Source organism: Polypterus senegalus, chromosome 14 (assembly GCF_016835505.1).
Source record: "Polypterus senegalus isolate Bchr_013 chromosome 14, ASM1683550v1, whole genome shotgun sequence".
Classification (NCBI taxonomy): Eukaryota; Metazoa; Chordata; class Cladistia; order Polypteriformes; family Polypteridae; genus Polypterus; species Polypterus senegalus.
This window is the reverse complement of record NC_053167.1, coordinates 63,063,736-63,088,508: the sequence shown is the minus strand read 5'-3', so window position 1 is coordinate 63,088,508 and position 24,773 is coordinate 63,063,736. Positions and strand designations below refer to the sequence as shown.

General features: G+C 37.9%; 1 protein-coding gene across 1 annotated transcript in view; it reads right to left on the bottom strand.

The window, feature by feature from the left end:
• The window catches only part of LOC120514321, an 80,503-nt gene that overhangs the window by 9,806 nt on the left and 45,924 nt on the right, over positions 1-24,773 (bottom strand). Inside the window, exons 35-54 of the mRNA XM_039734645.1 lie at positions 15,882-15,948; positions 9,502-9,673; positions 9,129-9,149; positions 8,852-9,003; positions 7,716-7,967; positions 7,468-7,629; positions 7,221-7,369; positions 6,008-6,158; positions 5,755-5,912; positions 5,490-5,655; positions 5,268-5,393; positions 4,965-5,183; positions 4,658-4,875; positions 4,360-4,457; positions 3,215-3,339; positions 3,023-3,124; positions 1,834-1,953; positions 1,544-1,733; positions 1,062-1,155; positions 255-440 (exon numbers count right to left, since the gene is read on the bottom strand). Of these exons, the coding sequence (XP_039590579.1) occupies positions 255-440; positions 1,062-1,155; positions 1,544-1,733; positions 1,834-1,953; positions 3,023-3,124; positions 3,215-3,339; positions 4,360-4,457; positions 4,658-4,875; positions 4,965-5,183; positions 5,268-5,393; positions 5,490-5,655; positions 5,755-5,912; positions 6,008-6,158; positions 7,221-7,369; positions 7,468-7,629; positions 7,716-7,967; positions 8,852-9,003; positions 9,129-9,149; positions 9,502-9,673; positions 15,882-15,948 (2,928 nt within the window). The remainder of the gene's footprint in view (positions 1-254; positions 441-1,061; positions 1,156-1,543; positions 1,734-1,833; positions 1,954-3,022; positions 3,125-3,214; positions 3,340-4,359; positions 4,458-4,657; positions 4,876-4,964; positions 5,184-5,267; positions 5,394-5,489; positions 5,656-5,754; positions 5,913-6,007; positions 6,159-7,220; positions 7,370-7,467; positions 7,630-7,715; positions 7,968-8,851; positions 9,004-9,128; positions 9,150-9,501; positions 9,674-15,881; positions 15,949-24,773) is intronic.

Genomic DNA, 24,773 nt, shown 5'->3' with positions numbered 1-24,773 from the left:
ATTTGTGATATGACAAACACACAAATTATTCTGAGCATCTGGACAAAGAGGTAAACTGAAAGAAGGAGCAGAGTGTTACATTAAGGTAAAAGCCTTCCTGAATGGATAATCCCAGTAACATTAGTTAATGGACAGTTTGTGTTTGTCTTAAGATATACAGGCTCAAAGTATTTCTAAACATTTCAGTTTATTCAAGTACTGTCCATTATTTCAAAATGAAATGCAGTTTTTCGGACATTTTAACATCCGCATACCTCAGGTTTAGAATCTCTTCCTCTTGCTGACATGGTGCCGACTCAAGTTTGAAATTCATTTCCTTTAAGTCAACTCTGGCCACAAACTTCAGAGGAATGGCAGCTCGTCCTTTTGCGTAAATCTCTACTGCACTCTGAATTAAGTGAGTGTTGATGCCCATGACTGCTACTGTGTGCAGGGAGATGCTGTAAAGTATACAAGTTAGTGACATTAATCAGCTGCCTGACTCGTGCTCTTCCCCGCTCCAGCTCTGACTGGCCCTGAACAGAATTTTGTGGCTGGAAAATTGTTTTATTGATGAGACCTTCTACTTATTTCTGAATGTTAGCAAATATTTGTTGCATTTATTCTTTTATTGTATAGGTTCTTTACCCATGCCGTGCTCAGAGCTTGCACAAATTTACAAATAAAAAAACGGTACAGTACATAACAATATGCTCACATATACCTACTGAAATGAACCACACCTGTACCAAACTAATTTTTTAATGTTTTAGAATTGTATTCCAAGGTTTAAATGACTTTTCATCCTAATTTCAAATACAAATTTCATGATCACTATATGTACAAAAGATTTATTCATTCAAGAAGTACTATGATGTTTCCAGGTTAGTTACTTGTATTATAATTTGCCAGGATGGGAATCAGACTGGGTTCCCTCTTGTGCTATCCACTGCAACACGATGCTGTTTTCATTTTTTTATTTGAAATGCTAAAATACTTTATGCCTGGCAGAAAGTGTCACGCATACTGTATATCAAAGGAATCTGCATCACCTGCAACTGTACAAAGTGAAACACACCTACCTGGGAGTTAATTCTGCTTGAACTTGAATGTTAGTGTTCAACAACTGAGATACTCGGAAATTGTCGGCAGGAGCAGGTGACATACGAGTCTGGACTGGGAGGAAAAACAAACGTAAAAACTGTTAGTATTTGTGATCGGTGCGGCATGGCACGTCTTCAGTTCCATCTGCTGGTTATACCTCCGGCCCCGCTCAAAGGATCTTATGGTATCTGAGCTCAGGCTGTAGGTATATTTGACATTTGTTTTGTTTTTCTTCTAAAGTACTTTTTTTTTGTCAGAAGCTCATTATTTTGAAGGTTTAATCTGAATGGACCTCATGTATTATGTACTTAAGGCCATGAGGGCTTTACAGTTCTGACAATACAGTAGGAATGAGCACAAATGGTTTTCAGTAGGAGGCTTAATAGGTGAGTTTGGAAAACATCCATGTCTGATTTATATTGCTTTTAAAATACATCAGAATCACATTAGGAATCCATACCATTTGCTGCAGAGGCTGCCACGGCTGCAGAGTACAGGCTTACTTCAGCAGGAAATCCCACACATGTAGGTATAATTCTTCGTACTTCTGCAGCGAGCAGAGGCTTGGACCACTGAGCTGCTGCTCCATCCTGAAGCTGCTTCACAAGTTTTCTGACGGTGTCGTGTCTTTGTAAAGGTCCAGTTGCCATCTACAATGAAGATCACACATTTGAGTGTCTAATCGCTTTGGCCATCTTCTTTTCCCAACTGGTTCCAAGGAAATAACATTCAAATAAAAGTGTGCCATACCTGCACAGCATCTTCAATGGCATTCTTGTCAAGTTCAGCAAAAGAAACCTCTTGTCCAAACAGTTTGATGTATGCAGAAGCAATGGGCTTATTAGAGGGCAGAGACTTCCATCCAGAAAGCTGCATGGAAGGGAATAAGGATAAGGTAAGGATCGTTTTAATGGTGGAAAAGCTATTTGTAACATTGTTTAAGATACCATTGACGTATGAAGAGGCTTAGTTAGTTTTGTTCATTCAATATACAGGAAATACTCAGAAATGCAATGGCTAACAAAAGTTGCATTTGTAGCCCCTCTTCGGCATCTATTCATGCTTTATGTACAGTTATCGTACCTGTTGTGGTGGAGTTAGAGATAAAGTAGGTAAACTGTCAAAGCTGCTGTTGTCATTTTGAGGCAAACAGCAGGAGACAGTTCTGCAGACATGAGTGTGTTTGAAGCAAACAGTAGGACTGCCTACTGACTCCAACATTTGCTGCCAGGTCAGGTCCCAGTTCCTGTAGCTATGCATTAGATGGCACATATTCAGAAGACTGACAGATGACTCCATCGTTTGTTAGCCAGACATGCATTTGTGCACTTGTAGAACGTTAATCTGCTTTTGCATTATTATTTCTTACTGACATACATCATACCCTTAGAATAAAGGATTAAAACCACATGTGTTATAAATGTTTTATTTAAATAAATTAATAGGTGCCAAAGATTTTGAAGTCATTCCTCCATTGAGATACACTTGTCCAAAACTCAATGTATTTGTTTTGCTTTCTTAGAATATGTTTACCTTGACCATAAAATTGGAATTTGCAGATTCAGCAAGTGGATTGATTAATGGATGTGTGTGCAGTACAGTGCAGGACTAAAAACCAGTAAGCCAGCTTAGTGAAAAGTGAAATTAAAAACAAACTTGCTTAAATGATTCGTATACATTTTCTCCATAATTGTCTTCCTATGCCTGTTTTAACAGCTTCATACCATTAACCTGTCAGTCAGCCTGATTTCATTGCCTAAATTGTCACCTAATCCTTGTCATCATCTTCTACAACATTCAAACCAAATACCTCCAAATGAGATTCTCCACCCTGAAGAGCAACTTTCAGCTAGCCTTCATTCCCATTTAAGTCAACTTATTTAATGTATAACTAAATTATATATAATCTTAACTAGACAAGGTAGTAAAATATACTTACAGCTTTCAGTATATTCTGAATTTTGTTAATCCTAGCAGGGTTAATGTCTTGCTGTTGTCTTTTCATAATGATATCTTGCAGCCCTTCTGTTCGAACACCAACCTATGAAGGATGCAGGGGACATAATATTTAACAGACTATATTGACAAGTAAGATATTTTTTATATGCATTGACTGAAATTGTTGCCTCACCTCCAGAAAATCTGCTGCACTTCCTGCAACATAAGCTCTGATTTTGGATACCACAGCAGTGGGCAAGATGCTAGCAGCATTGTTGATTACAAAGATCTTTGCAGCAGCTCCAGCCATTATCTCACCTGGAAGGCATCAAATATTCACATGTATTAGGGAAAGTGATGGAATGGGAGTGCATGTGTTTCCAGATTAAGTTCTTGCAAATTTCTTTTTATGCACTTATGGTGATTTTGTTTTTTTAATTGAACAGATTTGATGACAGCACTGGTCATTTTTTATGCTTTGTTTCTGAATTGTGCAATGACCTAAAGTGAAGTTTCTAAAAGTCATAGTAAGGCAGTATCTTTGTGATGTATTTACCAATTATTAGCAACATGAGTTAACCCAAGGTCTGCTAATTTTCTCATTCCTCTAATGTTCGGATCTCAATCTGGCACAGACATAAGTTTTGTTATTTTTTGTTTTTTGTTGTTGTTTTCTTCTCTAGTGCTCACTACACATATTGCCACTATAATTTCAGTCCCAATGTCTGCCTTAATAAAGCTAAGTCATTTTTTTATTTATATTTAGAAATATTTGTGATTACCATGAGTTTTATTTGGCCTTTTTTCATTGTGTCCTCCCCCACCATAACCTATCTTCTATGGGGAGGAGCTAAATGTTTAGATTCGTCAAAAATTTCAACCTCCGGTTTTCGACGGTCCCTGATACTAAAAACACTGATTTTTCGATGATGGGTGTGTGTCTGTCTGTATGTCACAGTTACTTGAGGACGGCCTAGAGATAAAACAGCTGGACAGAAAAATACTAAACTCGAAACTTAAGCCTGTTATGAGATGCCGATGTGCTGATTAGTTTTTGAGCGAAACCATGCAAGAGAAAGATACACTGCAGAGGAACCCTCAAATACTATCATTCTGCAATTAATTATGAATTCTTCTCATCAGTTGCTATCGTAATGACCTATTTTATGATCAGAAAGATCAGCATCAGAGCATAATTGCTGAAATGTTAGAAGATAGTTCAGGTAACTTGGTTCCTAGGGCACAAAGCCTACTGACGCTCATGTCCGAATTTTTGTTGTTAATGTGTTGTGTTGATTGAATAGAAAATGAGAAAATGTAGAGTTTAAAAATACTTACTATTGAAGGTATCAAGACGTATAGCTTTGCTGTAACGGTAGCTGAGACGGTCAAGCTTTGGGCTCAGGAGCTTAACAGCTACATTGCTGGCAGCAGCACTGAAGAAGAAGAAGAAAGGATATTCTTCAGTTAGAGTAACTATAAAAGTCATTAAATTCAACCCACTACATGACTTGACATTTCAGTTTGCTTGTTATTTCCAGAAATCTCATAATTTTTTTACTTGTAATATAAACATGAGATAAAAATGTCACATCATTTGGCATGCTTGAAGATTTCTCAGCCAAAAACTACATACACAGGGCGGTAATCAGGCAGACGACTTCGGGTAAGAGCCTTCATGTGTGAGTAGGTGAAGCTGGCAACTTGTAGACTTGTTTCCTTTAACAGGGCTTCAGTTAAAGTGGTCACGACTGCTATAGTGGGCCTGGTTTCAAACAAGACTATACAAGACATGATTCGAACTTCAGGGTGCAGTTGTTTCTCCATAAAAAGCTGAAGAGTGATTTCTTGGACCTTTAAAAACACAGAAGTGTTAAAAGTTATTAATCCATTAAGTCATTTTCTCCCCTTTTTGTATCTACCTGAATTTACGTTGGCACTACCTTTTTGGGTTCTTTCTTGGCAATGTTTCTCAGAGCCATCACTGCATCCACTTGCACCTTGACTGGCATGTGTGAAGCACCAGAGGAAAACCCAGGTAGAAACTTCTGAATGCGCTTGAGGCTGGCTGGTTGGCCTGCATTGCCCAAAGCTTTCAGAGCAAGAACAATATCTTCCTGGTGGGCTTTGCTGGCAGCGTCAGCAGCGAAGTCATGAAGGGGCTGTAAATAAAACTGATGGTGAGTCTTCTCTGGAAATTTCTAGATTTCATCATTGTAGCATTTTTTTTATTTTAAAGGACCCACCTGTAAGACATTATCGGAACAGCTTTGATGCAAAGAGCAGAATTTGAAAACCATAGAACCGTAGCCAAGCATTGTGATTTTACGGAGGACTGGTGACTGCTGAATATGGCGAGAGTTAGCAAGAGCCTGAAACAAGATACATAGAATTCCGTGAGCTTTTTGATTTTTCAAGGTTTAGAATCTAGGTGATAGTAGATGGTTTTCTGGTAGCAATGAACTTACTTGTGCAAAAGGCATGGTCTCGTGATCTGCTTTTGTTAGGTGCAAAGCAGTGATCAGAGCCTGGGCAGCTTCCATTTCAGTGATGGCATTTTCCTGAATCTTTTCCTTGATGAACCTCAAAGCATAAGCAGTCCCAACCGCAGGAATGGCATCTAAGACCCAGCGCCTATGGGTGGAGAGCACAAGTTGATTAAAAAAAAAAAAAAAACGGGTGACAATGTGTGCTACATGAAGCTCATATAGAAGGACAGCCACCGTGCCATACCTGAAATCTTTTCTGTTTTCAAACTGTTTCCAGATGGCCTCAATATTTTGATGGTTGGCAGAGCGTAACAGCTGGGTAAGCAGAAGGAACCTGGCAGGAGCATCTGGATGGGCATGCTGCTGATTGTGCTGAACCAGATGTGTTAGGGTCTCTGTGATCTGTCAGTAGCAAAAAAGCAAACCAGAAGATTATTAACAAACTGAAGAGACTTTGATTAGGACGCATTCTATTAACTGATTTATTGTTGCCTCACTTGTGTTTCAGGATTTTTGTTCCTGGTAAGCTGAATTGGTGTTTGAAGAACTTCTGATGAAAACTCATACTTGAGAGATCCTCGATCCTGATATTCAGAATCAGCTGGCCTTACTGGGCTACTGCGAAGTTCCACAAATGCAAGATTTTGCCTGGAAGAGGATATGTTTTATTCGACTTTTCAGGAACCTCAAAATTTATTGCAAGAGAGATCACAGCTACTCACATTTAGTCATTTATAAAAGTCTGAATATTTCTAAATTGGACTTGTACCCTTATTGAACTTTCATTCTCTGTTCTCACAGCATGTGTAGGCTAATTTTGTATTCCTTCATCCACTGTCAGGACCTGCTTATTCTGTGGCCAAGAGCTAACTGTGGATGGGAAGCCAGTATGTCACCCAGCATGCTCCTTTACTCCAGGACAATTTAGAATCAATCAACTTAACTGGCACATCTTGGGGAACTTAGAGGAAAGTGAAGTACCCAAAACAATTAGAGGAAAGTAAAGTACCCAAAACAAATCAACAGTGATAATGGTAAGACCAGGATTTACTATGCAGAAGTGTAATTCTCTGTTTTCTTAAGTCAGTGGAAAATGCTTTGTAATATAAAAGATAAAAGTCAAAGCAGCTTGTACCTCCCTCTTGCCATAGAATGAATTGTTTTTGTCATTTTAATGAGCTTTTTGTTAATTATTTATTGTGCTTATCTTAAGAAAGGTGTATTATATAGTGTAATCTATCATGCAAAACTTTACTTACCTATGTCAAAAAAACTATATTGCCAAACTGTAGAAATCCATCTTAGTCTAATATACTGTAGCCAGGGAATTAAATGACACCATTCAAGATGTCCATTATTTAAAATCAGTGCCCACAGCCAACAGTGTGAAATTCCTACCAACTAAAGATGCTATACCATGCAACTTTAAGGCCTTGTAAAATGCTCATGAGATTGTTTCATTAATAGTTTTAATCTAGTATCGCTTCACAAACTTTAGCTATAAGTAAACATCAATAACATTTGTAGTAATTGTCACATTTATAACCAAGCCAGCTATGCTTTTAGTCTTATACTCACCTGATTTGCTATCTCTGTGGACCCAATGAGCAACACATCTTTCATAGCAACATTCCAAAAGAAGAGTGTTTTGTGAATTAAAAACTACTGTCTGAAATCAAAATGATTTATTTATTTCCTAGGGCAACATACCGAGCTTCCACTTGCGCAGAACCCAAAACTTCATTGAATGGAGTGTACTGATGGACCTCCTGAGCAGTAGCTTCAATGATCAGTGCGCCTGAGTCTGTGGGTTTCATGACGTAGTTGTAGGCAGCTACACCCCGTAGGTTCTTTCCTCTCTAGTCAGTCATGAAAATAAAGAACTGTTAAACTCAGCCAAAGTTTAGTGTGAAAAAGGCATGCGCCATTCTAAAAGAAAAAAAAATAAAAATCCCACCTGTTGACAGTAAGCGCAATGTTCAGCATAGGCCATGCCAATGTCCTTCCTAACTCTGTCCTCACAGTTGTTGAGATCCTTACTTTTGGTAACAATGATACGATTTCCCCTTTGTTGCTCCTGAATCAAATAGTTTGTTTGGCAGACGCCTCCAATTCCAGCCTGAGGATAGACAGAGGTCATGTCACATCAGCTGGTTTACCTTAATTTAAGTAAAATGAAGAGCTAAGAGCCTGGTTCTGACTTGCCTCCTGCAGCTCATACACATTTTGTGTCTTCTTGATGTTCAGTTGAAGCAAGTTCAGAATTCCTCTTTGGATGTTGACCACAGTTTCTGATACATCTTCAGGAGCATAGATGTTTCCCACACGACCATTGCTGTATTCAAACTTGATGGGATTTTGGAGTTGAGATGCCAATAGCCTGGTAACTTTTTCAGTTGGTGCAAACTGATCTTTGGGCCAGATGCCATTGTACTCATAGACTTGGGGATCAACAACCTGAGAAACAGTATGACAAGTGGATTCACTTTACATTTTAAGAAAAGCAAAAGAAGGCGGTGTTTTGTGTAAAACATTCAAAAACTGCACTACTACTAATATATGTACATTTACATTATTCTCTGTGGCAATACTTTTTCATTCTTTGAGAATATTTAAAAAGGCAACATAATTAGAAAGAGAAAGGCTAAGCAGTATTATTATTCTGTAAGCGTTTTAGTGTAGTAATGAAACTCACGGACAGCCACTACAGTATGTGTTTTTTGCATGTGTAATATACGCAAAACGGATTCTTCTCGGACTCTGGTACAGGCTGGATTATTTGTACCTAGATAAGGCACAGGAACATGTCTGTAATGGTGATGTGACACTTAAAAGTGTTTTATTAGGAGTCTCACAAACAGGCATTTAACTAATAATTTAATTTACATTTCTTAACGATAGCTACATTACAATTAATTCCAGAAATAATTCCCTAGAGGTGTTAATTGTTTTCTGGGTGGTTCTTAACCGAAACAGAGCAGCATATGTAGGACTACTGGTATGCTGCAACAATAACTCTGGAAGAAAGGTTGGCCCGTGTATTTTATGCCATTTACTTATTCCAATACATCCCTAGTAGAAGTCTGTGTGTGTGTGAGTGTCTCATGATGCTGGAAAGGTGAAGATATGCGGTGATCACTGCATTGTGGAAAAAAGCAACATAAAGTAAGTCACCCACAGAGATATACCTGTTAGTATATAGGATTCAGTACTGCACGGTGTACATGACACTTTATAAAATAAACAGAGCCCTCAGGTACAAAGGCCTAATTCAGAAAGAGTGTGCGGTGGCTTGTATGTTTTACAAATATCAATAGTAACAATACTTATTGCTCTAGTACCTTAAGGAGATACGTTTTCTGAGCAACCCCACTGATCTGTACTTTGCTGGTAATCTTCAGACCGGCACGTGCTAAGCCTTTCTCCGGAAGCCCAGCCAAAAGAAGCGCCTCATATTTGTACACGTAGGTCTTACTTTCACTGAACTGGGGATCTAAAAATAAATAACGTCTTTAATGCATTTGATACTAAAATGGAGAAACTTTAGAAATGAATGTGATCAGAAGAGATTGTACGAATGATCCAAATAAAGTGGGTGAATATATAGATTTAACTCACCAAGGTTGATCTGCTGACATGCTGTAATAAAATGAAAATATAGGTTCAAATAAAATATTCACTGCATATTACCCAAAGTGCACAATATAAAAATACTGAAATAGAAAACAACCTGCTTTTGGTTGTTTAGGTGATTCATTTTTAATTTAAATGTGATACTCCATGTAGAATGTATGCATTTCATACTGTTAATTCTATAGAAACCATTTAAAAAGAAAATTAATTCCACTATTATCCATCACTCTACACATTTAACATGCACAACTTACTTTGACACTTTTTAACAAATTCCCAATATTTTACCCACACCTTCTACACACCATGTCATGAATATAAGAGGCTCATTTTTCTTTCTCTTGTCCCTTCTACTTACCCACAAGGGCAATGGTCAGTGCTATCACCAATCTTCTCATGGTGGAAGAAAAGTGATTTCTGTACGTGATGCCTGGGTTTATATACTCTTCTGCCTGCTCACTTGCGCATGCGCATCTCTGTGTCTGTGTTTTTTTTTTTGTCCAGTTTATCTTTCTGGTCATCCTGACCATCTATCACAGATATTGGCAATTCTAATTTTTATTTAAACATGCTCCATTGTTACATGTTGCATTAACCTCACTGGGGTTATACTGACCTGTATTTTGCAAGCTTGCTGTTGTGACACCACCAGCACCTCAAGTAAAGCCGATGCACCAGAAATGTGATTTGAATTTGATGTTTTTGAGATTTTAAGCATTTGATGAAGAGATACATTCCCAGAGAAACAGGGTGACTAATGTATAAGTTTGAATGACTGAAAATAGTATTACAACAAAGCAGACCCCATCATTTTCATACTGTAAATGGGAATAATTTTATGGAAGTCTCTCTTGTTTATTTTTGTTATAATCTACCTGATGTGCCTGAGTGTTTTTCAAAATATTAATCTTACATAGTGTGCCATTTATGGCGCACATGAGGATCATACTGAAAGACTAATGCACTCAATTCTTTGTGGATGTACCTATCTTATGCTTTGAATGCAATGCTTTCTATAATGGGTATAAACAATTACTAAAATGATTCATAAATTCTCTTTCACTCCACTCATTACATTGCTGCTATATTATTAAGTTTATATAAAATTATAATGCAAATCAATGACCTGGTTAGGCCCCACCTATTAATGATGCACATGGAATAATATTTTACACTCTGCAGACCCACTAAATATATCAAACACACTTTGATTTGCACCACTGAATTAAAATAATATTCACATTTCAAATATTACATCTCTTAGGGTGCACTGCCTAGGCCTAAATAATCAGTCAGTCAGTCATTATCCAACCCGCTATATCCTAACACAGGGTCACGGGGGTCTGCTGAAGCCAATCCCAGCCAGCACAGGCGCAAGGCAGGAACAAATCCCTGGGCAGGGCGCCAGCCCAATGCAGTAGACCTAAATATTTAAGTCATAAACTAGGGGTGACTTTTACCTTCGGCTTCTGCTTTCCAACTTTTATTTATTAGAGTGATTACAAGATGAGGGATTAGTGAGTAAGAGAAATTCGGAAAGAATGAAGTTAGTTAAAATATTATATTGTACAGCTCTTCAAAACCTGAGTGAAAAAGTTATAAAATAAAAAATTACACTTCCAGAAAGCGAATCTGTATCCAACATGCTACTTCAATATTTTTTTTGGTTTTTGTAAGCCTATAGGCCTACAGAAAAAAGTTTTTTTTTATAAAAGAGATGATTAAATGTATTTTAAATAATGCTTTTAAAAACAGCATTTAAAATTGTAATGCCTGAATGTGCAAGTCATGGTAAGCTAATAATGTTTATGTGGTTAGAAGAGAGGTAGGTCTATTACAAGTAACTACTGATGCAACATATTTAATAATAATAATGAATTACTTTTATATAGCACTTTTCTAACCTACTCAAAGCTCTTTACGTAGACAATGGGGAGTCTCTTCAAACACCACCAATGTGTTGCATCCACCTGGATGATGCAACGACAGCCATTTTTGTGCCAGTACGCTCACCCCATATTGGATATTAGGTGGTGAAGGGGTGAGAACAATAGTTATCCAGTAGTGTTGATCGGTGAAATTTACTAGAGCTGGGTTCACTGGCAACCTCGTTTGCTAAATGTTTTCCTGGAAATTCACCATGTGTCTTCCTTAAATTACCCTTTTTATTTGCCATTGCCCCATGAAACTTTGCAAGACCAGTGTGACATCACAGACCTGTAGCAGCCAACATTGGATGGATTAGCCCCCTTAACATATAATGCTGGTCCTATTAGTGGGAAGTTAAAATTAGTGGAAAACTTGGGAATACATTCAAACACAGAAGGAGACTGAAAATGTGTCATTATATTTGTGTCTTGATATATACAGTATATTTGTGTCATCCTTATGTATGGACTTGTATGTCACCTGTGTGTAATACGTGAGCCTACCCCTTTGAGTACTGTGCATTTGATGCAAACAAGAAAGAGTGAAAAATCCACATGTGTTAGTCTTACACTTATTTGGTAGTAACAGCATTGAACGAGCATGAAAATCAGAGAAAAAAAACCAAACTATTTTTCGATTTAAGAGAGGCGAGTGCCTAGTATCGAATTTGTGACCTTAGTGAATTCATGTTTCCTGTCTGTGACTGTGCAAGAAATTTTGCTGTTCTGATATTTCATTCTATTAATTTGATCTCAGGGAGCCACAGTGACACAGTGGTTAGCACTGCTGCCTCACAGCGTAGGTCACATTTTTGGCCACAATTATCGGCCCATCATACTTAGCAGATGTACCCTTATCCATCAGGGACACTTAAAGGCCATTGCATCATTATAGCCCACTCAAAATGAGTTCAGTTTATCCTTTCTTGTTAACTTCAATGCACTCTACTGAGTTCAGCAGAGTCCTAAAACATCTCCATGATTTCACTGAACTTGAAGTGAAGTGACTTCAGTGGGGTTTGTTCATGACTATTAGCCAGTAAGGAGCAGGAGGTGATTAGGGTGCCAGAATAGCCAAGTAGTGGTGGGCAATCTAGCCAGGACATTGGGAAACTCCCTGCTCTTTTCATGTCTAGGAATCTTTTCTGACCATGGCGAGTCAGGACCATGGTTATAAGTCTCATCCATAGGATTTCTCTAATTTTTATCACAAAGTGTCCTCATCACTGTCCTGGAGCTTTGGGATCCACACACAGACCACAGGTTAAGCACTCCCTGCTGGCCTCACCAACACCTCTTCTAGTAGCAACCCAAGCTTTTTCCTCAATGGTCTCCCATCCAAGTACTGGCCAGGCCCAAACATGCTGATCTTCAGGTGGATTATGTGCTGGCAGGAGAATGCTAGATTTTTTGGTTAAACTCTGAAAGGTTTTTCCCCTGAAATCGGCACACAGATTTTTCCTTTCCTGTTTTGTTATGGTGGATGACTATTCTGAAAGAATCGTATTGTGTTCTGAAGTAGTGATTCTGTGAGAGTCTTCTCTGCTTATATATGGTGGTCCAGATCTAATTATGCAATTTTCATTACGCTATAACCTATTAAGTTTATTACATAGGCAATCACCCAAAAAATCCTGGACCATCGAGAAGTGTGTGAACTGACGACATGAAGAATCGTCTTCACGTCGAACTGGAATCGTTCCCGCATAAATCAAAGTCATCCAAACAATCTGGATCTGCATATTTAGATCTGGACCACCCTGTAGAAAAGGCACACCAGATCCTGAATTGAACAATTAACATTCATTAAGAAATGTTAACCATACACTGTAGCAATTCTCTGTAACCACACAGTAAAGGCTTTTCTTGTATATCACATATTCCTTGTGCCATCTGGGCAGCTGAACTGTGACCAGCACCGGTGCATTCATACAGGAGTGTCTTAATACAACAGTGTTTATTTTTACCTACTGTATATGTCATCTCCTCAGTTAAGTCAACCTTAAAGTAAATGTGTACTTTAAGTAATTGTGAAATTCTGTCTGTTTTATGTCAGGATTCAGGTTACAGTGACCATAACTAATACCTGCAATATACTATCTGGCTGGAAGCGCAAACATTTGCACAGATAAACATCTCAGCTTGTAGCCAAACCTGATGGTGCAAATTCTACCTCATTCTAATGTGCCTGGCCTAATTACACAAATCCTCTTTATCCCTAAAACAATTCAGTTTGTATCACAAAGCTAACTGAACTGAGCTCATTTTGATATAAAGTAATGCATATATAATACAAATATAGAAGTTTGATGGCGTATTGTCTAAAATACAATACCTCTTTCTGTTCATCTGCTCAGCATGTTGTGTTTCTTTTACTGCAGTGGGCACTCAGTTCAAAAACTTGAATAGTTTAAGTATAGCTTAAATAACTTAGGTGTGACGCCATTGATAGTCAAGCAAACTCAGCATCTCACCAACTGGTTGTGTCACCTTAATTCTTCATAGCCTGATCCTTTTGTTATCCAGCCTGTTTGTTTTATGACAATTTGTATGGATGGAATTAAATCCAGGAGAACAATTTAATTATGGATAAGTAGTTAAGGAATCCAAATTAAACGCAACATCATCTTTCTTGTTTGTTCTAGGAAGAAACCTGCAGATACTGCTGCAGTGCAGGAGATCGTGCTGGACAAGCAAGTACAATCCACAGGTGAGTGGACAGGGCCACTGTAGGGCAGCAAAATGGTAAAGTGAGAAGATATACTGTACACTAGTTTATCTCTACTATATTCAGTCAGATGATAAAGTCCCTACTTGTGTGCTTGTACTGTATAGACACCTGAAATAATGTGTTGATAAAAAGAAGAAATATAATAAATGAATGGTTTTTTGTCTCATTTAGTGCTGCAAAAGATGTGTTGTATCATTTACTATTATTTTAAATGTTCATTGAATTATTTCAGTACGTGCAAAGCCAAAGTGGATGCATGACAAGCACATGCAGTGTCACTCAAATAATAATGGTGTTAGGGTGCGCATCATTCATCAATCTGGAGCTTCCACAATTAGTTGGTGATTCCCATGTGGAATAAAGACAGGAAATGATTTCCACTGAAGAACATTTGTCAAACCACTGAAAGGAACCTAAATAGAAGAGATACCAGTTTACTCTAAATTTGCACCCTTATTGCATAATTACAATAAATACTTTAATTCTCTGTAATACATGTGTTCCTTTTTGAGGTGTCACAGTAGCTTAGTTATTAATGCGGCCGCATGCCTCTTGTTTTCAGGATCCTTGGTTCAGACACTAGTCCTGGTCTTGGTCTGGGTAAAGTCTGCATGTTTCCCCAGTGTTTGTACAGAGTGTCTTCTGGGTGCTCCGGTTTTCCTCCCACATCCCTAAAGATGTGCAAGTTAGGTTGATTATGGCACTAAATAGACCTGACTAAAGTGTATGTGTGCTCTGCAGATGACTGCTGCCATATCCAGAGAGTTTCTTGTCTTTTATCCAGACTTGCCCTGATGCGCTGTGAACCTGAAGTGGACTAAATAAGTTTGAGAAAGTGTCTATGATACTTAACAACATTTTGTTTGGATATACTGTATATTTATTGAATACATTTAAACAGATGTTTTGCCCCTTTGCTCTTGAAGTTCCCTTTCTTAGTCTTAATCATTAGAGTAAGCCCCCATGACTGCAGGCAGCAGACGTCATTTTTGTTTAACAACCGCCTGTCTACATTTCCAATTATTATTATTTTTTTTTAATTCATCGTGTGTTCTTGTTTTATAAGCTTTAAACTGGACATGGTCAGAGCGCTGATTCCCAGGAGAGGACAGGACTTTTTTAAAGCTCTGGAAAAGCGGACACCCATTTAGGCTGAGCTCTGCATAAATGAATCTCATAATTTAGCTTTTGACACCAAATCAGATGAATTGTCTGGTCAATTAAAGCTGGTGTACCGAATCAGTAATCTGAATTCACTTAATGTGTGTTTCTGAGTTAGTACCCATTCATATTTATCCTGGTTGTTTATTAGATTTTCCATATTAATACTCCAGTGAATATTGATTTTACTTTGCTTTTCCTTGTATATAAATTTTCTTGTTTATTATATTTCACTTTTTGATTTCTACCATTGTGTTTTTGTTGGTTTTTTTTTTTCCATTTACGGATGCCATTATGTTGTTGGAGTATGTGGCCCCAATGCTAAAGCTGGCAGTAAAAAAGATCGCTGTGTGTTTTGTTTGACATCTGAGTTTTGAACTGTTAAAACTCTATCTACAACAAAAATAAAAAACAAAGGAAACAAAAATAAAACTGTTTCAATTGGCAGTACAACCGTACAGCCTCTGTGTATCAGATCCGTGCCTGCCGAGTTTGTTGCAAAACCACCTTTAACAACACAGACAATTAGTTCCAGTGGCTTTTTACCTGCCTTGTATATTACAGAAAAGGAAGAGGAGTAGGATATGAATCTGAGTAGGCCTACAATGTGGGCCTACTCAGTACTTGGTTAATTAAAGTAAGTTGTCTGATTCTGTGTAGAGATAACTAGAGTCCCTGTGCAGGTATACATGAGCTAAATGAAGTGAAAAAGAAAATCCATTTTGGTTTTGCCTGGAGGATGCCAGTGAATGCATGTGCGTCCTGGGGACTTCTTTCCTTAGACTGAGTGTTGATAGCCTCCGTCATAAGTAAGTTCTTGCATTAATTATATTTGGAAGTCACACCTGCAATACTAATGTACAGTATCATGTAAAAAGTAAACAAAACCGAAAGTGTCTTTTTTATAACACATAATACCTCAAAGACACCACTTTGTAAACACTCTGGCTTGCTTTCATATGGGTAAGTACTGCATTGTTTTTGTCTATGATTGGATAAAAGCAATAGCATAGAAATTCTGAATCATTCAATAAAACCAAAGCAAATAGTAATAAATTAAGTTGCAATATGAATCACTATATGCTATTATGTAATTCTGCAAAACTATAGCACAAATGCCAGTAATTATGAAAGAAATCCTCTAAAATATATTTTATATATCCATCCAACTTCCAAATCTGTTTTGTTCTTTTCACAGTTGCAGGACACTGTGACATCTCATGTACTGGGAAAGGTCACCAGACTACACACTGGACACCTTGTAGTTTGGGACGGATACGGATCAGAAATGAGAGATGTTAGATGGGGGGCACAGACAGAATAAGGTTGAGTTTCAAAAACAAAAGTTGTTTTTTATTTACAGGTGCACATCAAATAGTGTCAGGCGGGCTTTTTCTGCAGACCTCCCTGCAACTGGCACACAAAGAAAAAATAGTCAAACTTTTTTTTAGTCAAACTACAAATATTTACAGTGAGTCTCCAAATTAAAAAGAAACAGGAACAACAAATGTGTATACATAATTCCTCAATAAACATGCTGACAAGAAGTGACTACACCAAAATCACAGTCTTTCCAATAATAAGATCCTTAAAAATATTAACAAAGAGAAAAAAAAATCAGTTTACAGAATCCCATTGTAACAAAATTCAAGAGACCGTAAAAATATTTTGTTATAATGGAAATTTCATCATAATGAATATGGGTAAAATACATATACTATTGTGACTGGGGTTGTTGTCATTCACCATGTCTAGCGGCAGCGGCACAAGGAAAGTTCTGTAGCTGTCTGTAGCTTAGCCAAGGGCAAAGTAATTGGGTGTCCTCTGCTTACCGTGTACTGTGCTTGTCGCACAACATTTAACATTTAACACTGGGCTTTCATCTGCTCTTCATCACAACTCTCCGGATCTGTCTCTCCAGAGTTCTTCTGAAGATGGGAGCTAAAGCTGGATGTTCTTCTGAAGATGGGAGCTAAGGCTGGATGATTGCACCTGTCGTAACTCCTATCTTGAGTGTCGAAGTAACAGCTCCAATGTTGAATGAAGTCTTGAGACTGTACCTGCCTTCTCTATACAGAAATAAAGTACCTGTATTTTTCTTGGAAACTTAGTCTCATCTTCCTGTCTCTAATACAACTTTGTGACCCAAGCTTTAAAATACCTGTATAAAAAACAGCGCTTCTTAAACTGCAAAAAATATTTTATTTGAAAATGAGACATTTGATGTAACTTTTTTTTATAGAAATACAGGTATGAATACAGAACAGAACAGTATCCGTACATGACTCAACTCTCCACGCGGACACTCAGTGGAGCACTGACTAAGAATTCAGCTGTTAGTATGATGTCACGCCTACACTCTCACGGAGACTGCCCAAGACCAGACATTTTGTAACAGACTCACTTTCTTTTGGTCTAACAAGAACGAGATAGTCTGTTGCAAGGTTCCTCAGACTTGGCAGAAAGTGTAGGTATTTTTTGCATCACATTATTTTCTTTGGTGCTCATTTTTGGTTGAAGAAAGCATTACACTGAAATTTACATTTCATTAAAAAAATCTGTTAAACATGATGTTGTGTGAATGTTCTTTCCTGGCCCACAAAAAGTATTCATTATTCTGTAAAATTTGTTACTTTGGTATTTGCTATAATGGGATTAGTCCTGTATATGCAAAAAGTGCATCATAAATTCAATTCATGTAAAAAAAAAAACTTCACCAAAAACTATACTAGGAAATATAATATATATTAGAGCTGGTCATTGATTAAGAACATTTTAAATTAATTTCATAATTTTAAAATGTTTGTAATTAATTGAGATTAATTGCATCTAACATCAAAACATGTAATTCAAAAATTAATACATTAATCCTGAATGAAATATAGATTGAATCACAAAATTAATGTAGAATCAACACAAAAGTATTAAAAAATGAATGACATAGTTTAAACTGGACCTTAAACCTGAATTATACAAAATAATACTTGAGTAAGTATAACCTGAATTTGAATGCCTTCCTCCTTGGCAAGCTGAAAAGAAGACAATAAGAAAAGGAGGCTAATGTATTAATTATCAAATTGGCATAGCATATGAGACTCAGACATGTCAAAGTAAAAATTAAATGATTGAAATGACTGTTGATTTTGAATGCACTGCTGAAGATATTTAATTGAAAGAATAAGGATCTCTTAAATGGCATGCATTAAAACTTGTGTTAAAACTCTGCAAATGCTATCATCAATTGTTCATCACCATCAATGACTTGTTAGTTAAACTCTACACAAGTGTTTTCCAACTGGTAGGCCATGGAAATAACAGTATGGTGCCCCTGGGTTCTAACCTGACAAGACCTGTTGTCGAGACCTGTCTGAGGAGGACTGGATTACCTGAAGAAGCCAACATAAAAGCAGCACCAGATGCAACACTTAGGGAGCACTTTAGCAGCCAGGAGACGTGTTAGGGATCCATCTGCCTAGGTGCATGTTCACCAGTGATTCTCGCAGACAATGGACAGTGGGCTTACAGGTTGACTCTGACTCCAGGTCAGTGGAGTGAGGCAAAGAGTGGATCATCTGTATGAGCGGGCAAAGGGACAAAGCAGCTGGGAAATGCATCCAAAGGGTCTGACTAAGTGCTGTGTCTGTGAATGACAATCTCTGAGGCACCTTTTTTTTGCCATTCCCGTCCTGGCCCTTCGGACAGTTTAGTACACCTATGGGATTTAATGCTCTTTTGGTTGGTAGAATTGTGGTGTGCCTTGGGATTTTTTAGGTTGTAGAAAATGTACCACCACAGGAAAACGGATGGAAAACACTGCTCTGCCAACACCTTTGCTTCTGACATGCTAAAAAAGATCTCTGTAACTGCTACTTCGCTTAACAACTGACACCATGCATTACTTGAATGGTTATGTTGCGTTATTTGTATAAATTAGCCAAGACACTGCAAACTTTAATCTTGGGTAAGGAAAATCATTACACTTCTATTTCTTAGAATTTTGTCATCATATTACGGCAGTCAACACTGTAAGCTACCTGGCAGAATAGTGAGTTAAACACTGAGGTACTAGAGACTTATTTTAGTTTTAGTGCCACACAAAGATAACTTATTTAGCAGTTATGTGATATGACATTGAATAATGACATGAAAAAAAAGAGAAGGTCATTTTTACCTTTGCAACTTTTCTCTATTCCACCAGGACTACGGTGAACTCCCCTTCCTTTTCATCCCACTCCTCCTCCCCCCCGCACTTATGTCAGTATGTATAAATCAAGAAAACAAACACTAGTGCTATATATTGACATGCGTAATATGAGATTTTAAACCTTTAAATGAAAATTTTATTTCATTAAATTTTTAAAGGTAGTACAGATAAATATGGCGCTGGATATGTTTGTAATTCTTTAGGTATACAGTTAACTTTTTTGTATTATTGTTTCATAATGTTAAAAAAATGACATGAAAATGCCACCCTGACCAAAGGACTGCCTGATGCGCTTGCCTCGCTGCTGGCCCTGGATGGATGCAACAATGTTTTTTAACATGTTTAACAGGCCCAATTAATCGCAAAAGTAATATGTTAGCTTTCCCAGGGCTAATATATATATATATATTGTGGCCACCAGGGGGCACTCCAGCTCTCCAAACACCTGGCACAAAGGCTCAGACACAAATATAAAGTACCAAATACCAAAAAATAAAATAAACAGCCTTCTTATTCTATATATATATATATATATATATATATATATATATATATATATATATATATATATATATATATATATATATATATATATATATATATATATATATATATATATATATATATATATATATATATATATAGTGGTGTGAAAAACTATTTGCCCCCTTCCTGATTTCTTATTCTTTTGCATGTTTGTCACACAAAATGTTTCTGATCATCAAACACATTTAACCATTAGTCAAATATAACACACCAGTAAACTCAAAATGCAGTTTTTAAATGATGGTTTTTATTATTTAGGAAGAAGAAAAATCCAAACCTACATGGCCCTGTGTAAAAAAGTAATTGCCCCCTTGTTAAAAAATAACCTAACTGTGGTGTATCACACCTGAGTTCAATTTCCGTAGCCACCCCAGGCCTGATTACTGCCACACCTGTTTCAATCAAGAAATCACTTAAATAGGAGCTGCCTGACACAGAGAAGTAGACCAAAAGCACCTCAAAAGCTAGACATCATGCAAAGATCCAAAGAAATTCAGGAACAAATGAGAACAGAAGTAATTGAGATCTATCAGTCTGGTAAAGGTTATAAAGCCATTTCTAAAGCTTTGGGACTCCAGCGAACCACAGTGAGAGCCATCATCCACAAATGGCAAAAACATGGAACTGTGGTGAACCTTCCCAGGAGTGGCCGGCCGACCAAAATTACCCCAAGAGCGCAGAGACGACTCATCCGAGAGGTCACAAAGACCCCAGGACAATGTCTAAAGAACTGCAGGCCTCACTTGCCTCAATTAAGGTCAGTGTTCACGACTCCACCATAAGAAAGAGACTGGCAAAACGGCCTGCATGGCAGATTTCCAAGACGCAAACCACTGTTAAGCAAAAGAACATTAGGGCTCGTCTCAATTTTGCTAAGAAACATCTCAATAATTGCCAAGACTTTTGGGAAAATACCTTGTGGACTGATGAGACAAAAGTTGAACTTTTTGGAAGGCAAATGTCCCGTTACATCTGGCGTAAAAGGAACAAAGCATTTCAGAAAAAGAACATCATGCCAACAGTAAAATATGGTGGTGGTAGTGTGATGGTCTGGGGTTGTTTTGCTGCTTCAGAACCTGGAAGGCTTGCTGTGATAGATGGAACCATGAATTCTACTGTCTACCAAAAAATCCTGAAGGAGAATGTCCGGCCATCTGTTCGTCAACTCAAGCTGAAGCGATCTTGGGTGCTGCAACAGGACAATGTCCCAAAACACACCAGCAAATCCACCTCTGAATGGCTGAAGAAAAACAAAATGAAGACTTTGGAGTGGCCTAGTCCTGACCTGAATCCAATTGAGATGCTATGGCAGGACCTTAAAAAGGAGGTTCATGCTAGAAAACCCTCAAATAAAGCTGAATTACAACAATTCTGCAAAGATGAGTGGGCCAAAATTCCTCCAGAGCGCTGTAAAAGACTCATTGCAAGTTATCGCAAACGCTTGATTGCAGTTATTGCTGCTAAGGGTGGCCCAACCAGTTATTAGGTTCAGGGGGCAATTACTTTTTCACACAGTGCAATGTAGGTTTGGATTTTTTTTTCTCCCTAAATAATAAAAACTATAATTTAAAAACTGCATTTTGTGTTTACTTGTGTTATATTTGACTAATGGTTAAATGTGTTTGATGATCAGAAACATTTTGTGTGACAAACATGCAAAAGAATAAGAAATCAGGAAGGGGGCAAATAGTTTTTCACACCACTGTATGTATATATATATATATATATATATATATATATATATATATATATATATATATATATATATATATATATATATAGCACATATTTTACAACAATGATATATTTTAACATGAATAACATTATAGGGCTGTAGTGCTGTTGGTTAGTGCTCCAAAGTTCTCTGTGTTTTTTTTTTTTGTTATTTTTCCTGGCTGCCCCAGTTTGTCCCTGCATGCCATGTCAGGTTAGTTGACAGCTCTGAAGTCATATATCCTGTCTGGAGTTGATTCCTATCTTAATCCTGATGATACCAATGTAGGCTGCAATTCTCTTCGATCCTGATTTGAAAATTTCTTTTCCTGGAAAGTGTATGCACTCCTAAAGTAATCAAAATTTGAGTGACTTATTTAACATTTTTAATCTTTACCAGAGAAAGTGCCCTGTTTATTAAGAAGATATCTTTGTTAACCTCCTTGGTATTAATCTCGAGTGTCTCTCAGCTGTGAATTCTTTGTAAAAACAATTAAACTTGAGTGGTACTCAGGTTAACCTGTTTTGTTTTCATGTACAGTGTTAAGCCTGAAAAACACTCAATATTCTGCTGTCCTCTCATGCAGTATTTCCCAGCCTTTTTTTCTGCGGTGGCAAACCTTTTGTCACCAAAAACATCCCAAGGCACACCACTATTTTACTAACCACAAACACATTATACCTTACATGTGCTTTACTGTCTGAAGGAGCGGGACTACCAGAGAAGCCAGTAAAAAAGCAGCTCCAAGATCAGCGTTCTCAGACACAGTACTTAATGAGTACTTTGGTGGCATCTCCCAGCTGCTTTGACCCTTTGCCCACCCCTCTTTGCCTCAGAAGCAACTCATACTCCCACTATCCACTGATCCTGTGACAACACATCCAGGGCAGATGGACTCCAGCAGCCTGGAGATGCATCTGAAGTGCTCTAAGTGCTGTGTCTTCAACATCGCGATCATGGAACTGCTTTCATGCTAGATTTTCCAGGTAGTCCTGTCCTCCTCAGACAGGACTCGACCACCTGCGAAGCTTGTCTCTCTCAAGTTCAGACCCAGAAAATGCAGGCAGGTAGCCGGAAGGAGAGTCCCTTGAGGAGCACATGGATGATGCTCAGGGACTGGAGAAGGCAGCTCCAGTGTAGCAGCCATAGAGCTGGAGTAACCTGCCATTGGAACTCGCTGCATAAGTCCAAGAAGGCAATGGTAGTCCTGGAGGCTGGAACGGGGAGCCCTGTCTGGTGTACGAATGGTCACAGGACCCCGAGCCTTCACTAGTTGAGGTCTGGATTAGGTGACAGCAGGGACCTGGACCTATAGCTGGAATTGGATGGTTGCACCTATCGGTTGTGCGGCTCCCCTGTTGCAAGGCTACGCAGCAGAGGTAAGCAGAGGAGACGTCAATTTTAAAGGATTACACCAGGGACTGCATTTTTAAACGTTGGATACATGCCTGTGTTTTAAGCACTGATTTAAAGAATTATTTATTTGACAGTTTTTTTGGATTATTTGTTTATAGAACATTTGCACTGCACCGTGTTAGATACCTGTTTGTTTTGATGAATTATTTTAATAAAAACACTGAATCACTTTCACACCAGCCCCTTGCTGCTGCATGTGCATGTGTGTCCTTATTTGCTAGGCTCATCCCTTGGTTATGTTATTGGCAGTAGCGTGTTCAAGAGGCTCCCAAAAGGACCCTCTAGCATGGGGCCGACCTGCACTGTCACAGAGTAGTGCAGAGCTTTCAACCAAAAATCACTAAGTAAATGAAGAGCTGTAAATCCAGCTTTAGAACAAACTAAAACTGAACTATTAGTAGAATTAGGTAATAGCGATGACAATGTGATTTGGACATCAAACATTAACAAGGATAACTGATGCATGCGGCACTGTGTAACTGGACCTATGTGATATACTCCGTGAATTCAGTTGCTTGATGCTTCAGTGTGAGCAAGTAGATGAATGGCAGAAAGGCAAAAAGATTGTGTTTAAGTGGAAGGCCAAGAAAGACATTAGCCATCTAAGCACTACTGTTCATGATGTCACAACTGTCAATGTTTGGTCAGGGAGAATGTGGAAGTCACTAAGCCTACAGTAACACAAGAGGTACGTCATTCATGCAGATCAGACACTTAAATTCTACCTTCTCATGTGCAAGCAGCAGAAAAATATAAGAAAAGTGTATTAAGAAACTCACTTCTAATGTCCCGATTGCAACATCAGGCTGTGCATTGGTGACAGTTTCAAACATGTCACACAACAATTGTGTAGTACATTTCTATCAGTACGGCAGTGGACGCAAGACCTACCGTTCCTGCTGTATTTTCGTTGATGTTTTGGACATTTTCATGTTTTTGTTAGACATAACATTGTTTCTTATTAAAAAAAAAAACAAAATTTTTGGCATATTTTTCCAGGGGTAAACATAATACTAAGTAGGCATCATTTTTAGGATGAAGTTTTAATCTCAAGCCAAAATAAACTTACTGTTTGCATGTTTCTAAAATAAAATAATTTATGACAAATATTTAAAAAATTAGTAACTGGAAATATTTATTTGAATCTACAAGTATATGTGACTCTCCACCAGGGTGCAATGTGTTTGGTGAGGCTTGGTGAACAAACATGGGGAAAAAAAGTACATGTATTTTGGACCCTAAAGAATAAACAGAGTTACATGTTCTTTGGACCGTAATTATGTCATTGTACCCAACGTGAATTTTCACAAGTTAAACGATTATCCTAGTAAAATCAAAAAAAAAAAAAACAGACATAGAGTGGCTTCACTCCACAGTCCAGGTTACAGTGACCAACTAACTCATCTCCAACTGTGGCAAAGTATATTCTCATAAAGTAGAAAATTTCAACAGAACTTCAAAATTAAAATAAATCAAGTGAGAACTCTCAGAAACAATCAGTAGTACATTGCAGTGTAGAGGCACACCACACCACAGCTTTACATCAAGCAGTGTCACACTCCTGTCGCAACTCGATGTTTGATGACTTGACTGCACTGTACAAAGATAAAAGAAATGGCTGTCTGAACAGGACAGGCGTAACATGGTGGTGGCTTATCAGTAAGGGTGCCCTGCTCATTCCTGCCTTACACCCAAAGATGCTGGGTTAGGCTCAGAGTGCCTGCTATCCTGTGTTGCATTAAACTCGCCTGGAAATTGTAAGGGTGAAATAAAAGGACCTTCTGTTTGTTCTCTTCCATCGTTCTCCTTTCACCTTTCAGTTCATTAACTTGTCCTTTGCTCTTGCAGTCTGCCTCCATTTGACAGAGCCCCAAACTAACTTGAGTTTCTCTTTGCTAAGCTGTTTTTCCCACTGTTGTGTAATTTTGGT